The following is a 17,629-nucleotide window of genomic DNA, read 5'->3' as shown; positions in this document are numbered from 1 at the left end:
AAAAGTTGGAAATTGTCACCACGTGACTTAAAGAAACAATTAAGATAATCGCCATGCGTGATACAACCAGTTCTGTGCAAACTTCCATGATCTTTTTTATGGTTTTATCTCCAACTAGAAATCCGATAAAAAATAATGAATATGAATTTAATAAACGGATACTTTTAGTTTAACCGTGTAGAGCCTTGGTCTAGTCTAGCAAATATTAAACATAATAATGTAAGCTTCATTTACACAATACTGAGATATTAAAACGTAAACCAACTACACCTGTCACACAATACGCATAACAGACTCAGCAAATAATAAGTAACTATGTAGTGTATGCAACAATGTATGAACGTTACCTAACGAATTACCTTCAACTGAAAAATATGTTACTTTTTGATATTGAACAGTCATAAGAAATGTGTCGAACATGTGTGCATACTTCATTTTTATTGTAACTGGAAAGGGTATTACACAATTCTTGCGATTTATGTAACACTAACATTTGCAAATACACTTTTTCAATTATAATTGAAAATGCATAGCATTTATTATAAATAAATCTACGAAATGTGTAGATATCGCAATACTAAATTTGTAACTAATCCCAGATTTAAATAACACGACTCGCACGGTATATTTGAAATCACATGAACTCAAACAATTTTGCCTCTTGATCATCATGCGCACCTGTTTGCAATAAAAATCAACAGTAAAATCCATCTATAGTTTTATTTTTCTTATCACGTAATTATATACACTAACAATAAAGAGAGTAAAAATTCACAAAATGCCAACACACCACAGGTTTTAAGATGTTAAGAGCTCCCCAGTTCGTGTTCCTGTTGGTGTGCTGACAAGATGAATTTAAGCATACAAAATCAAACCCTTGAACATTGTGACATAAATACTTAAAAGTAATATAATTAATATACCTCGCTTTAAAAATACCTAAAATACAATTCTAAGACTTAGCATTGAGCGGCGCTCCTTTCTTGTCCGTGGAACTTCCGCATCCTTTCTTCTAATTCGGGTCTAAAGTGTCTGATGAGTCCTTGAACAGGCCAGGCGGCACCGTCACCTAATGCACATATCGTGTGTCCTTCAATCTGCTTGCTCAATTCCCATAACATATCTATTTCTTCTGGTTTGGCATTCCCGTCTACGAATCTGTACATGATTTTGTTCATCCAGTTGATGCCCTCCCGACACGGGGTGCACTGGCCGCAAGACTCGTGTTTATAGAACATAATCAATCTTGCAATGGCTTTAACAATATCAGTTTGCTTATTCATGACAATAATAGCTGCCGTTCCTAAACTGGTTTGCGCAGCAACTAGCCCATCAAAATCCATTATGACGTCTTCGCAAACACTGAAAGTAATAATTCCGTTTTATATGTGATAAAATTAGACGCGAAGGTTGAGTTACCTCTTAGGGATTAAAGGTGTCGACGAACCTCCTGGGATAATAGCCAACAGGTTGTCCCAGCCGCCCAAGATGCCTCCAGCATGGCGTTCTACTAACTCCTTGAAAGTGATGCTCATTTCTTCCTCGACGGTGCAAGGTCGGTTAACGTGTCCGGATATGTTGAAGAGTTTGGTTCCCGAATTTCGAGTTCGGCCGAAAGATGCGAACCAAGTTCCTCCGCGGCGGCATATGGTCTGAAAACGGAGAATTTGGACTTGTACATAGTTAAATATTGCCGTAATAGTGAACAACGAGTGTCTTGAGCAAAAAATGGGAATCCAGTTTTCCGTACCGTGGGGAAATTAACAGTTGTTTACGCAATTTAGTGTTGTAACCGACGTATAAGGTCACATTTTTTGCTGTAGTTGTTAATGATTTTTTTCGTATCACTTTACTGAAATGGTACAGTTTTTTCGAAGCGATATGGGTCATTTTCCGATGTCGAAAATTAAATTAGTTTTCCAGGTATAACGTAACGCTGTTACCTTGACTTTCTGTAATAATTTTATTGCCAAATGAATACAACTATGAGTGGAAGTTTTGGAATAGAAAATTTCTGGACAAATGTTTTTAAAAGTTAAAAAATATACATCTATATCAAGAATAACATTAAAATTAACTTTTACGAACATAGTTTTTCTGTTAAAACCTCCAATTATTACACTTTTTTTAATGCTAAATGTATGTATTCCGATAGTAAAATCGCAAAGATCTGAATACCTATGTTTACAAAAATCTACATTCTGGGCTGATTATTTATTATTAAACTGAAACCACAAAATTGTGATTATTTACTGTTTCCGGTTAATCATAAAACTAATCGTTGAAAACTCACATAAAGTCTTATATCTTTCAACCAGTGGCGGCTCGTCAGATGAGGCAAGTGAGGCGGCGCCTCACAGCATATATCTTAAGAACAAATTGACTTAATTTATAATTAAAAAAAGAGTTTTCAATGCATTTTTAGTTACAAAAATATGTTGAAATGGGAAATATGTACATGATTTTTTATTTTTTACGCTTCCTGCTGACATTTTTCGTTGAATACCGTACGATTTATGCCCCGAGTTCTTTAACTGAAGCGGCCAGGACGTCGGTTCACTTGAACCAGCGAAGCCCAATCACAGACACGGATTTGAATGGCTTAGCTCCTATACTCCTATACATGCGTTCGCTCGGAACTGAGGCGATATCTTCGGTGCTTCTCGGCTAATTTCGACGTACTCTTTAAACCATTTTTCCATTTATTTTACAGAACGGCAGGGTTGCGGGGTGCGTGGGTAATTAGCATGAACGTGAATAAAAACCCACGTGTTGGTGTTTTGTGTTATTGTCTGTTTCATAGGTGAGTGAAAAATTAATCCCGAGTACGATATCGTCATGTTGCTTCTTGAAACGCCGTTTTCACGGCGAACCGAGCTAGAACGTCGGTAAATTTTGCTAAATATCGAGCAGTCAAAACCGTTAATTCATTTAGCTTCCATTGATAAGCGACAGAATCGTCAGTATTCCAAGTCTTTTAAATCAACTTGGTACCTACGAAACATATAAATGGCTCTGCCGTAATATTTACACAACATCCCGGGATATAACGATTTAAAGAATTTCATCCGAAGTGCAAAGTTGCATGAAAGTTTCAAAGTACACATTAAAAATTTCATGGGCTTAAAACGTTTAGAAAAGAACACAACAACTATTCCCGAATCCCTCCAAGAAAGTGCTACTTTCAACAAAATTTTGACTTGTAAAAACATTGTTGATTCAATGTGTTATGGATGACTGACCCGGGAATGACCGGTATTCAGGCAAGACTTCTATCATTACTAACTAGTAAGACCAAGTAATATTACTATTATTGTCAAACTTCTATCATCGCCTCACCACATCAGACAGTCACGAGCCGCCACTGCTTTCAACTTAAGATCGTAACATTTACTTTTATCTTTTATAATTTATTTGCAACTCAGTAGATATGTAGGTACCCCTGATAAAACTCCTGGGTCTTATATCATGAGAACGGACAGAAATTCTGCAATTTTGTAAACGCAATAATTGTTTTAGCTTGAAGCGGCGTCTCTACGTAAACCTACATTTTTTTAAGTGGCAACATATATTTTTTTAAAGGATTATCATAGATCATTAAATTAAAACCATAGTATAAAATACTTACATTGCATTAGTTTTACTGTAAATAATATAAATTATTCAAATGAAGAGATAGTAAATATAGTTGCCATATATTGTTATCGAAATAGATGCGCAAATAAATAAATAAATAAAAAAAAAAAAAAAGTTGGTAGCGGAATACCAGTAATTTCATTTTCTTAGTTGTCAACCTGCTAATTGTCATCAAAAATCGTAACAACCTCCGTTTTCAAGATGTAAGGATAACGGAGTTTTATCTGGGATTCCTGCATATGTATATCAACAAAGAAACAAGGGATGATGAACAAAGAAACGTTTCAATTTGAAGAAATTTGTTTTTCGGTTACCTACCGTATTTATAATCTAATAGTGTTAATATTATTTCGGCATTTCATGTGCATAAAAAAAATCGGAGTCAAAGGTGAATTGTGTCTTTTTAAGGGTTTCTTTGAAATAAATTTAAATATCGAGTGACTATGGATGTTTGTGATTTTTTTTAACAGGTTGACAACATATTTAAAACTTTGACAACTGTGGACTGATATGCTAACATTACTGCAAATAATTCACAACTGCCAACTCAAAAATTTACTTCGATCATTAATAGTCACTGATCATTTTTACCTTATTGTAGCTCAGACGGTTGTTAGTGTTTTAAGTGAAAACAATAATTTCTCTAAGTAGTATTGTTGTTGTAGTACCGGGAAATGAGGGATCTCCTGTTTCCGACCATCTCTCTGTCTGTCTGTCTGTCTGTCTCTCTGTCCCCCGTCCGTGACGATGTTTGTTAGGCTGATAATCTCCGAAGCTACTGGACCGATTGTTGTCAAATTTTATATGTGTATTATGAATATCATGTGTAGGTGGAAAAACGCCAATGTGCAAATATGATGAGTCTATACTTGTGACTCAACATTTATATTTTTGCAAAACCGAATGTTTTGAAATTTTGTAGATATTTTAAAGTTATCGTAAAATATATCTATTTATCCCTCCAAAAAATTAATGTCATCTCAAAATTTTACAGTAAATCTTATCGAAAATGTGCAAAATATAACGAGTATATACTTGTGATTTATCATTTCTTTCATATTTTTTAAAACTGCATATAAAGGGTGACACAAAAAAAGATAATGAATGAAACAATTTATATGCACATCCGTATTTAATAATTCATTATTAATAATTTAATTATAATATTAATATTCAGCACATTTTGTTCGATTGTGGCTTAATTAAGAATTTTAATCCTGTGTTTTGAGGCGACAAACTCATTCAAATCAAACTAATTTCTATGCATTCTTTCGATGTATAAACATAAACACTTTTAGTTATTGTTGAGAGGTCATTTTTGCTTATTGCGCGTGAGCTAAGGAAGTAACTGAGTCTAACAGGCGACTTAATACTCGGAACAGCCCAGGGAAAGCTGAGACTCTCCTAGAGAAATTTTTGCCTCCTCTAGTCCTAGACAAGTTATAATTACAATATCGAAAATCAAAATAAAATTCAATGTTTTATTTAATAAGCGGAAGTCGAAGCAATAAAAAAGTCTGAACCAACGCATTGTGATCCGGACTACCTAAAAAATGGCAAATTCAACAAGAAGAAAGTTAGTTTCTTAAATTCGAAAAAGGTTCATATTCCTTCAGTAGCAACAACAAAACAGCAATTATTAATTAGTGTACAGACTAACTTCTATACAGCGACGTTTCGTTACTTTTCAAACACTGAGATCAAATACTTCCTATTTTTAATCAAATTGAAATGATTTGGAGTGATCTCTCAGCAAGTAGTAATCACGTAAGTACAAGCAGTTACATGTCAAAAATGACAAAAGAATTTTTAACCATTTCTTTTCGTTGGGCCCCAAATCCCTCAGTTATAAGCTATATTATAATCCCACATTTTTGTCCAAGCCTAACCGGCACGAGTCATTTTACAATCGTCACTAACCCCACTACTTGATAATACCATCACAAAATTTTAATGGACATACCGTTCTGGGTTTCATTTATCATATCGTCATTTCAATGCCTGAAGGATTATAGGATTATAGTAACATATATTTTTTTCTCTTACGGGGCGAGGGAAGTTCTATCTAATAACACGAGACCAATTTTTTAATACATATTAAAATATAAAGTAAAACGTATAATAAATTTTAATAAAAAAATATAGGGAGTAAAAGCAATTTTCGTAAAGTTAGACAAGCTAAAATATTTATCTCATCGGCCCCAAACGGTGGTAATTTATGGCTTAACCACAGGTTGCATCACAAGAATTTACCCGAAGATTAGTTGAGATATATTTTACGACTCATAAAACCGGGAATGGGCGAATCCAGGTTATATGACAGTAGAATGCAATTTTTACACGTTCCACACTTTAATATCATTATTAAATCTTTACACCAAAAATTGACGGCCTTCATGATCGTTCCTAAGGACCTAGCTTCTGACTAAAAGCTATTAAGAAACTTTCGTTATTCAACAGGATTTATTACAGTCATGTGACTCTGGCGTAGAAATGAATAATTTTCAAAATAATCCTGCGTAAATGAATGTTTGATAAGTCTTATTAATCCGTATGATTTTGTCTAATATTTTATTCGTTGTGTATCTATTTTGTGATTCGCACTCTGTACTGCGACTTAGGGTAAAAAATATTCAATTGTTTATGTAATGAACTGGCACTAGCCTGTTTTTCATACACTTTGTGGTATTTTGGGATGTGTAACGACTTCGATCTATAAATGTTGTATTAAACAAATCTTTAAGTGATTTGATTTGATACAGTAGAGATCACATGACTGACTGATGACAAAAAATAACGCATAATAATCCCAAACTTATATCAACTCTATGGCTCCAATACAAAATTACGAGGCATTTCCTACTTTTACAATACGATTTTTTTGTCTACTTTTCTAACAATAATGCACTGTCCTTTTTGTGTTTCGCTCTAAAGGAAGAAAAGTAAAGAATTCCCAAGGAAGAAAATACGCCGCAATGAACGGAATTTTTTTACGCACGATAGAGCAATCGCAAACTGGTACTGTCACGTATTATATAGTCAGTACGCAACGGCTGCAATAAACTAGATAAAAAAATCGGGAATAAATTTGATATTTTTTATAACATGGTCGACACGTCATTTAGTTTTTACGGGGGCTACAGTCGAGCAACAAGTTAGATTTTTCTTTGTCGGTGACGTCACAGTTGTGGCATCATGATATTAGTTGCTTTTTTAGATATTTTAAAAGAGACATTAATATGATTAATCATTCGCCAAAAAATTAATGCAACAATTTTCAATCACATGGTCTTCAGAAGTGAAAAGTTTAATTATTCTCCCTGTTGCTAGTGCAGTATTTATAATTTTGACTATTCATTGAACCATGCAACGCAGTTAGTTAAAAATAGAAAAAATATTTTTTCTAGAAAAAATTGCGTCTGTGTTACACATGGATATTATTGTTTCATAAATACTACGCGTCGTTCTTTTAAAATAAATACTAAAAAACTATCATTTCCAATACAAAAATTTTGCTTTGGTTAAATTTCGAAACCAAATTTTGTCAAATTTGATGTCAACAAATTTACACAAAACTGTACCTTTTCAGCAACTTTCATTTCAAAATATCTTCAAATGTTGAGTTGTCATGAAAGCTTTTGTACTTACAGGTGCTACAGCCACAGTTTCCACATTAGTAACAGTTGTTGGGCATCCAAACACCCCCACATCTGCTGGAAAAGGGGGCTTGAGCCTAGGCTTGCCCTGCTTTCCTTCAAGAGACTCAATCAAAGCCGTTTCTTCTCCACAAATATAAGCACCAGCACCGCGGTGCATATAGACGTCAAAATCATAGCCAGAACCACAAGCATTTTTCCCTAATAATCCGGCTTGATAAGCCTCTGCTATAGCAACTTGCATGTTTGACGCCTCATTGTAGAATTCTCCTCTAATATAAATGTATGCCGCTTTAGCCCCCATAGCTTTACCAGCAATCAGACAGCCCTCAACAAGTTTGTGAGGGTCATGTCTCATAATTTCTCTATCTTTGCAAGTGCCAGGTTCTCCTTCGTCAGCGTTCACGACTAAGTACTTAGGACGACCGTCTCCGGGTTTGTTCATGAAAGACCACTTCATTCCTGAAGGGAAGCCAGCGCCTCCTCTGCCACGAAGACCAGATGTTTTAACTTCATCTAAAAATGGACCATTTAGAAGGTCTCAATTGACAAAAATTAAACGTACTGATAATCCAGTCTGCCCCTTTGACCAGAATTTCTTTAGTTTTATACCAGTCGCCCCTTTTCAAGGCACCTTTCAAGCGCCAGTCATGTTTGCCATACAAGTTTGTGAAAATGCGGTCTTCGTCAGCAAGAGGGCCAAATGTTGTTTTGGTTTGAGGTGGGGGTGTTCCAGGGGGAAGTGTCGAAAGGAGTGCCGCTTGAACATTGCTGCAGTTTGCAGCTAAAAATCCTGGAACATTATGTAACGTAAGTGAGGTTATGTTCACTTGCCATGGTATTTACGACAAATTTATTTTTTATGAAAGTAGGAAAAGACAAATAAGTGAAAATGAATAGGTATATGAAATGTACCGTAGTGATTTCGTGCTGCATTTGTTATACGCACTATTGTGCCTGCCATTTTGACATCGGCACAAATCACAAATCCGAAACGTCAAACGTCAAATTGTTGGAAACTTTTTGGGGATTTTGAGCGATATATTGGGGATAATTCGTTTAATAATGGAGCGAAAATCTTATGTGGTAAATTTATAAAAAAATAAATAAGAACCAAAATTAACTTCAAAAGAATATTTTTGAAGGAAAGCGTTTATTTGTTATCTTTTCTGGGAAACCAATGTAGTTTGCGCCACAGTATACTAATACAGTAAAGACAGCTCGTCAAATATTGGAACAACGTGTCCTTATCCAACCGTCTTTATCAGGCGGGGTTTTTGAAAAGAAGTAAAATGTTGGTTGCCTAAATTACGAACACAGCTCATCCATACGACAACGTAAAAAAAACCCGATAAAAACAGTAAACGAATATTAAGAAATTGAAACCAAAATTTGGAGTCCGGCATGAAGGAAGACATGAAACTGAAATGAAATTGCATTTTGAACAGTAAAAAATAATTGTGCTTGTATTATCTTTTATTTATTAAAAAAAAAAAAACAAAAACACCATCACTTAACCAACCAAGTCAATTTCAGCATAAACCTCCAAAACTTTTTGGACTTTCAAAAGTAGTCTTGATTATATGCCACATTATTTCTGTGAGCATTTCCAAATAAAATGGCAATCAAAAACAGTTTTGAACATATGACACTCTTTAAGGAGTAGTCTATTGACATAAGCATTAAATTAAGCAATTGATCCTTTACCTTTCATTCACAATCTATCATAATTATACTTATGTGCTAAAAGCTTGAATAATCTAAATCAATGCAAATGTTTACAAAAGAAATTGTGAGTCAAATTAAATTTAAACAAGAGTACTTCAAATATCTGTAATTCTTGCGAAAGTATAAAATTAACGATAAGTTATTGTCAACCGCCTTTGCACTCTAAATTTTTACTTAGATGTTTGCAAATACAATAGTTATAATTTCTATGGATACACATAAGTTTTAACTATAATTGATTGCAAATAAAGGGTTCATTTTTTTCCTTAGAAAGCTTATTTGACAATCTAGTCAATTTACAAAATGTCCCTCCAAAAGTCCAAGCAAAGGCGTTTATTGTTTTTGAACCTAAGAGCGAAAGTCTATTTTTGTCAAAATCATGAATATGAAGTAGTTAAAATGATCTAATTTTTTTGTATTGTAATCAGGGTTTGGAAGACTACACTTACAATTTGTACTACATTTATTTTTTGAAACTCTGATTACAATAGCAAGCAAATTGAAAACATTAAAATTACTTCATTATCCTAATACTGGCAAAATGTGCTTACACGCTTTTAGCTCGTAAGTACAGATTTTATGAATCTAACCATGATCATTACATTTTTGTCTTTAATTAATTTCATTTAACCGCCAATACAAGTGGCAATACAAGCTACCTGAATGCACTAAAAATTGGCGGCAGCGCGGATCGTGCAAATCTTTTAAGCGGGAATAATTTTGTAGAAAATCGCTGTATCAACTATTTTGTCAATGTCTTCAATTTTCACCAATTGTGAACCGTTTGAAGGGCCAGAAAGTGAACGCTCTTGTTTTCGTCTTCCTTGGGAGAAGTACTTTGACGTTTTTGGTTGAATATTTGTTGTCAGTGAAATTAGTGAAGTGATTGTGAGAACCTTTTCGCAGTAAGATGAACCGCAGTGGTAGACCACGTCTTTATTGTGCTGTGCGTGATTGCAAACACAATGAAAAAACCTGCTTCAGGGGCTTCTTTATATTTCCCTCAGAACCTGCAAGGTAAGAAATATAAAAAATTATATTATTCTATGATTAGTGTGAGACGTTATTAAATTCTACAACAGAAAAACACCTGTGTTAGTAGTGTGAAGGGGTTGAGAAAAAAAAAAATTACCGATCTCTCGGTCGTCTAGTAAAACCAAAATTCAGCAGCGAGTAGGAGGTATTTTTCAATTACAGCCACCTCAATATCTTCATACTTAAATAGCATTTGTCTATTTATGATCTTAAAACGCAACAATTTTTAGATTCAAATTATGGGCTCTGAATTGTGCTCGTCGAGATTTAATAAACAAAGGGATTGAGAAGCGTACCCATTATAGGGTGTGTGGGTGTCATTTTGTAGATAAAATGTTCTGCAACGTCCAAAAAAATCGACTACAAAGAGATGCTGCTCCAACAAAACTAATAGGTAAAGTGTTTCTGCGCCATTTTTCCTCAAAAATTTTGTAACAAATTTAACTCTATGTAGAGCTTTGGAGCAAGACGCGCGAAAACTCCTATATGTTTGGGACAAAAATTGCTGAATCCAAAAGTAAGAAACCATGTTGTGCCGTTTTTGTTTTCACTGAGACTAAGGAATGACTAAACATTTGGACAAGGTGGAACAAAGTTTTTCCTTTTTCCTCATTAAAAAAAAATTTTGTCATCTAAAATTATATGTATTTGGTCTTTAAATCAAACATGAAATAGATATTCAATTTGGTGAAAAATTGAAACACATCAATTTTCAAAGACAATGTGTAAACTGGGAGTTTTTGCGAGGCCTGATTCTAAATAAATGAAAAGTAATAAGCAAAAAAATGCAATCATGTTAAATTTCAGGACAATCAACAGTACCGTTTTCTTCTTCATCTTTCGGGAGTCTTAAAGCGGAGCCACAGACTTCACAAACTGAAGAGTCTAGTAATATTGAACAGCAAACTCTGGGTTCTCACACAACACAGGAACTCTTCCCAATTACAAATCCGTGTGAGATGAAGGAAGTGGAAACGCAGACTGGATTAGCGCTGTCATCTGGTACACCAAGGAAACAAGCGCTCCGGAAACAACTAAGGCAACAGAAAGAATTAATTGACACAATTTCAAACTCTGATCAAGAAATCAAACAATTTAATAGCTTGTGTGATAAACTTTTGCCGCAAAATTTAGCGGCATTAGTTAAAACACAAGTTCAGCTTAATCAAAAAACGAAGAAACAGCTGAGGTACTCTCAAGAGTATAAGCAATTTGCCATCACAATTTTTTTTTTGTCTCCTATGGCATATCGTTTTTTGAGAAACACATTTTTCCTTCCCACTATCCGCACATTGCAAAGAAGTACTGAAAAAATTAATATTCAGCCAGGCATTAATAAAATTGTATTTGAAGCCTTGGCTGTTAAAATCAATGCAATGCCTGAAGAGGGAAGGGAATGTGTGGTTTGTGCTGATGAAATGAGCATAAAAGCAAACTTGTTTTATGACATTGCTGCTGACGAAATAGTTGGTTTGCAGCAATTAAATGAAAACAAACAATACTTGCCAGCTAATAACGTATTTACGATAATGGCTCGCGGAATATTTCACAACTGGAAACAACCCATTGGGTATGTGTTCGTTAAAAGCAGCTGCGATGCGGCCAATGTTAAAAAATTAATTTTCCAAACGATAAGAGAACTATACAATATCAATTTGAAAGTAAGAGCTGTTATTACTGACGTAGGTTCCAATTTTGTGAATTTCACCAATATTTTGAAAGTTAGTGAAAACAATCCTTATTTTTTTGTCGACCAATATAAGATATTTTATATATTTGACATTTGCCATTTACTAAAGGCTCTAAGGAACAATTTTTTAAAATATCGTTTCAAAGATAAAAATGGCAATATTATACACCATAAATACGTTATTGAATTTTATGAAAGAGACAAAAAACGTAATTATAGATTAGCGCCTAAATTAACCGATGCACACGTCAGACCGCAAGCTTTTCAAAAAATGAAGGTCAAACTAGCCTCTCAACTTTTTAGTAGGCATGTTGCCAATGGAATGGCAACTGAAATAGAAGTTAAAAGTTTACCCGAGGAGGCCACAAGTACAATGATTTTTATTCACAACATGAACAATTTATTTGATTTATTAAATTCTTCAAAAAAGACATCATTCGAAAAAGAGATTTTTAAAAATATGTTTCGCGGAGAAGATTATCAGCTTAATCTTTTGAACAAAATGTTAATTTTTTTTAAAACAGTTCAGGTTCTAAATTCTGTAAATAGAGAAGTTACCAATACAATAAAATCTTTACACTGTTGGCGAATAACAATAAAAAGTACAATTTTACTACAAAAGGAACTTAATAAATCCATATGTACACGTCGATTAAATCAAGACTGCCTTGAAAATTTCTTCGGCGCAGTTAGGCAGCAGGGTGGCAATTGCTTTAACCCAACGCCTGTTCAGTTTAAGAGGGCATTCAAAAAATTATTTAGCATGCAGTTTTTACAGCACAGCGAAGGTGCAAATAGTTGTAATGATTTCGCATCTATGTTAGTAGCAATCGAATCTAAAGAGAGGAACCAGTGTCAAATTATAAATTCAATTTTAAGCCGAACAACTTCTGCACATAAATCTGTGGAGGTAGATACGACAGATTACAGACATCTGGACATGGGGGAACAAAATTCTTTAAGTTATGTCTGTGGGTACTTAATAAAGAAATGCTTAGTGAAACATACCTGTGACACATGTAGTAATTTTGCTGTTGCATGTAATGTCCTCACAGATGATAAACTTCTCTGTCATTTCAACGCTTTTGATGATGATGCACCATTTGGGAACCTTAAGATGCCACATGAAGCATTCATCTTTTATATTGCGACGCTAGAAAAGCAATTTGCATCACTATTCTCTATCAATTCAATTTTACCTTCATGTGGCCAAAATATAAAAGCAGCCCTCGCAGCTGTGCCCATACCACACCCTTGTGAACAGTTTCCACACGATTATTTACTTTCTTTATTTGTTCGAATGCGCATTTTCTATTCAATAAAACTAATAAATAAACAGTTACTAAGTGCACCTAAACGCAATCGAAAGTTGGCTATTTTAACCCACTTATAGATGAATGATTATATCTATAAAAACACAAATTATAATAGGTTTTACAATATTATGTAGCTATAATGTAATATTACTCACCTGACATGTAAATGTAATCGCTTATTGACCACTCTGTTCATTGTGTTTATTTAGATGATAGTGGCATCACATAATTGTATATTTTTCGCCTGATTGTTTAATAAATAAAACTGTTTCATTAAAATTCATTAAATACCAAACATCAAACATTTCACCTTACACACAACACGACTACAAATAACGCAAAACCAAACATCTAAGATGTCAAATTTGACATTTGACGGACAATGTTGGTAAATTTTATTTAGTAACAAGGTTCGCCACTACACTTTCTAACGAAAATTCAAGGTCGTGTCCTTATCCAACCGTCGTTTATTGTTGTTCTCGACGTGCTTTTCTTATGGACGTTTCAAAAGCTGTCCTTACTGATGATATGCTGTGTTTGCGCGAACAGCAACAGTAAGTTCCATTTCGTCAGATTGGCAGTTATGTATTTTGACGTAAAGGTTGTCATTTGTATTTATTTTTGTTTTTGTAATTAAGCCAAAGTTTAGAAAAGTGCTTTTCGATAACAGTTTATAAAATGGCAAATTCGTCACAAATTGATACAAATGTAGAAACACTTTCATCTATGTTTGATGAAGGCCTGGAGTTATATAATGAAATTTGTAACAGTAATGAACCAACAAATAATCCTACAGTTCAGGTATGTTTTTTATGTTTGTGCATTGAAAGTTCGACTTTAGTACTTTTTTAGCTCAACGTAAAGAAAACAATGGGGATTTTCGAACAAGCCACTCGTCTAGTGTCATATGCTGGACTTTTTAGTAGAAACGAAGGAATAGAAGAAGTGGCCACCAATGACTTACGTTATTTTCTACTCCCTGCACTTTTAGGTTCATTGAGCCTAAAATTAACAAGCGGCGAACGGAAAGACATTATTGAAGTGGCAGAGATATACTTTAAAGATTTTTTAACAAGGTGTAATGATTACAGCTTGAGCAATTACGATTTTAATAACAAGAAGGAAGAAAAGGAAGCTAAATCTGAGCTGGACAAAATCAAAGTATCAGTTAATACAAGAGCTAACAAAATTCAAAGGTTTAAAGAACAAAAAGAGTTAAAATCTAGACTAGCAGATTTAAAAAAGAATGTTGAAAATGAACATGCAGATGAAGAAATAAAACGCGATTATTTTATAACCATGCTTAAATTGTACATACACGAAGCGGTGGATGAATTGAATAGCATACAAAATGAAAAACCAATATTGGAATATATGGCTGCTATGAAACAAGATGAGAAAAAACCCGAACCAAAACGTCCTGTCACCCCTCTTAAACCTATTATCATTACAAAAGATGAGGTTCAAAAAGCAGTGTTTGGTGCTGGCTATCCTTCGCTACCAACAATGACAGTACAAGAATTTTATGATAAAAGGGTACAAGATGGTGTTTTCCCAGACCCAACTAAAAAACCCACAGGAAGTATGAGTCTGCAAGAGGCTTCTTTAGCAGGAGTTCACTTGAATGATGATGAAAAGGAGGCAGAAATGAAAGAAAAAGTTGTGGATGATGATGATCCAGAGTATATTGAGAGGATGAGACAAATGGATGAATTCAAAGATGAACATAGAAGGGGCTGGGGGAATCGTATGAACAGGAGTTAGTGCTTCATTGTTATTTTTCTGGTCATTTTTGACATGATATTACATTTCATTAGGGGTAGCCCACAGTGTCCACCTGAAAAAAGTTACAGTGTGTTATCAGAAATTCATGAAGACTAATAATTATAAATTAAAAGTATTAGCTGTATAATTCTAATAAATAAACTCATTGATTTATTGTGAGGTTTATTGTTACTTCCTAAAAAATTCTATCAATTATTTATTTGATACCTACAACCTGTACTAAATATATTTTTATACAGTACAAGAAATTAGAAAAATGATGCACAGTAATGTGGGTTGCAGGATTACAAGTGGAATTGTACCATGGGACGAATATATTCCATGGACTGTACAAATAATTTGGTGCTGTTATTCAAAAAGGATAACTTGATTGGCTTTAAACTTGGAGGTGAATTACATTGCTCTAAATGGTTCTAATAAGTGAAATAAAAGTCTTATGGAGAAAATCCAATTGCAGAATTTTGAAAAAATAGACAAAATATCAAAGTCAGTAAAGACATAAACGGCACTGGGTATTTGTTCAGTTTAATAAACGGTGTTCTGGTGTTCACATGGTACCATTTACCACGGAAAATTTAAAAATATCACTTGCAGCGAGTTACCGAATTTAGGCAACAAACAAAACTTCTCTGCTCGGTGGAGGGACGATGACGAGTAGCAAGAATAATTTGTTTAACCCTAGCAAAATTACTTCTTATCTAGACCTTTCATCCACTTAAACAACTTTGATTATACCAAGAGACAATTAAAACACGATCAATGACGGTCATGAATTTTAAAAGTTTGTCTTTGATCGTTGCATTTTTAAACTTTCAAACTGATGGTAGTAGTGGTAATCTGACTCTGACAAGACGAAAATTGTATCATTGACAAATCTTCAGCGATCTATGGTGGTTTTTTGATTGCATTTTTAATGCTCAGTACAAGATTTTAAAGTTTCATTTTGTTACAATAAACTCAGAACGGTTAATTTTCAAATTATGTTAGAATTGCCTAGATCTGGCAACATAATGTCAACATAGGTAATATTCCCAAAAACTATTTTAATTTAAACTATTCAACTATCAAAGCCACACTAAAATTATTATTTTTTAAATTAGTATCGAAAAATCGGAAGAAATATTTTCTACGTCACTATTATTTAACTTTCATAACAAATTAAGCACTTGTCTTGTTTATTTATAAGTTTAACTCAATTTGACTGATGACTTCATTTTCTAATTACGGACGTTTATTTGTATCAGTGACTGATACGTTTAGTGTTCCACACCTTCCTACGAGCCTACATATTCTTAAACTTCTTAAACACACTCCATTATTCATAGTCTATAAGTGTATCAAATCATAATATTTATTCATATTTATATGTATGAATATTTATTGCATTATAACCTTGGAAGTTATGAAGGTGAGGATCGAATTATACATAAATGTACCAACATAAAAATATTCGAAGAAAATAGGCGTAGTAATATTTATAATAACGATTCGTCGAGAATCTTAAGTTATATTAGAAGGTTAACTCATATATTTTAAGGTACTTTTATCTTTTCGTAGCATCCTGTGATTGACTACCGATGTATGTTGTGTTGCATTTAACCTTCATCGGGCTTGTACCACAGTAGAGATAACAATCAGTAGAGACAGCTCGTGTCGGCGCCTTTGTTCTTTCTGACCCGAATTTTAAGCCGTCATGGGTGGTCGTTGCCTAAACTATTCCTAGATGTCGCCACCCAATTTAAAAAGTATCACTTCATTTACAATTTCAAAAATTGATTCGTGTACGCAATTTATTGCAAACTGTGTAGTTTGCTCAAATCGTATATTCGTGAATCGCAATAAGAAAAAAGAAAAGTCGATATTTAATTTATAAACACGATGATTTGTTACAGTTTTTATTTTATTACTTACACAATTTGACAATTCGCACATTCTTTCCCCGAATACTTGAGGTTTAATTATCATTGTAAAAATAATGTAATAAATTCATCTAAAAAGAAAGACGTTTATTTAAGAAAAAATAAATAAAATAAAAATTAAATTACAAAAAGGAAAAAAGTTAATGCTGCCAAATTATTTTCTTTCTATTAATTTTTTCACCTTTGGCATTTGTAAATTTAAAGCTAGCATTTACAAATTTTAGTGCATAAAATAATCTCATCCTAGCATACAAAGCAAGCAAATAATCGTATGGAAAGTTTTGGCATGGATGAACAAATGTAGCTTGCTTATATAAATTTAAAAATTTCAACAAAGTAGTTGTTTGTAAAATTATATTTTCAAAATTTTCACTAAAAATTTGCTCTAATTCACAAATGTAAAAAAAAGAAATTATCGTTTGGCATATATAATTTACCAAATAACTCGCAATTCTTCGTTTGGTAGGCTCTGAAATGTGAATATATGCTTCTGTTGTCTAAACTTTTATGTTCATTTGCATATTTTTCACATTCACTACAACTGTGTACTAATAAACATTCCGAATTAGGTAGCCACAGATATATCTAATTGCGTTTTGTTCAGCTGTGTGAAAGTGATAATCACAATCTTTTAAGGTGGTCTTCTGCATCGTGGTGACTGATTCTTCTTCATCAAAACGACGACCTACATTTAACTTTAAAATTTCTTCCATTATCAGGCTCGCAGTTTTGATTACCTGTGTTCGTTTCATCAAAATAATCTTGTATGATTAATTTTCTAAAAGCCATTTGAAATTGATTAGATGTGGGGTTAATAGAATTTCCATTTCGTTTCCTAATCCATCCAAAACAGTTTTCTAGTGC

The 17,629-nt window shown here is 33.5% G+C and overlaps 2 protein-coding genes across 2 annotated transcripts; one reads left to right on the top strand and one right to left on the bottom strand.

Moving 5' to 3' along the window:
- Positions 1-701: 701 nt before the first annotated feature.
- Positions 702-8,315, bottom strand: LOC135130264 (NADH dehydrogenase [ubiquinone] flavoprotein 1, mitochondrial-like). Its single transcript, XM_064057618.1, has 5 exons — positions 8,208-8,315; positions 7,858-8,085; positions 7,285-7,808; positions 1,420-1,652; positions 702-1,362 (listed from the first exon to the last, which is right to left on the bottom strand). Exons 1-5 carry the CDS (start codon positions 8,254-8,256, stop codon positions 960-962), a joined length of 1,437 nt encoding a protein of 478 aa, XP_063913688.1. The 5' UTR covers positions 8,257-8,315; the 3' UTR covers positions 702-959.
- Positions 8,316-13,569: 5,254 nt separating this feature from the next.
- LOC135130106 (immunoglobulin-binding protein 1) lies at positions 13,570-15,000 on the top strand. The gene is made up of 2 exons (XM_064057430.1): positions 13,570-13,862; positions 13,914-15,000. Exons 1-2 carry the CDS (start codon positions 13,740-13,742, stop codon positions 14,823-14,825), a joined length of 1,035 nt encoding a protein of 344 aa, XP_063913500.1. The 5' UTR covers positions 13,570-13,739; the 3' UTR covers positions 14,826-15,000.
- The last annotated feature ends 2,629 nt before the right edge of the window (positions 15,001-17,629 follow it).

Source organism: Zophobas morio, unplaced genomic scaffold (genome assembly GCF_036711695.1).
Source record: "Zophobas morio isolate AGI-343-1 ecotype UQ-CSIRO unplaced genomic scaffold, CSIRO_AGI_Zmor_V1 ptg000017l, whole genome shotgun sequence".
NCBI lineage: Eukaryota > Metazoa > Arthropoda > Insecta > Coleoptera > Tenebrionidae > Zophobas > Zophobas morio.
This window is presented reverse-complemented; position numbering and strand designations above follow the sequence as displayed.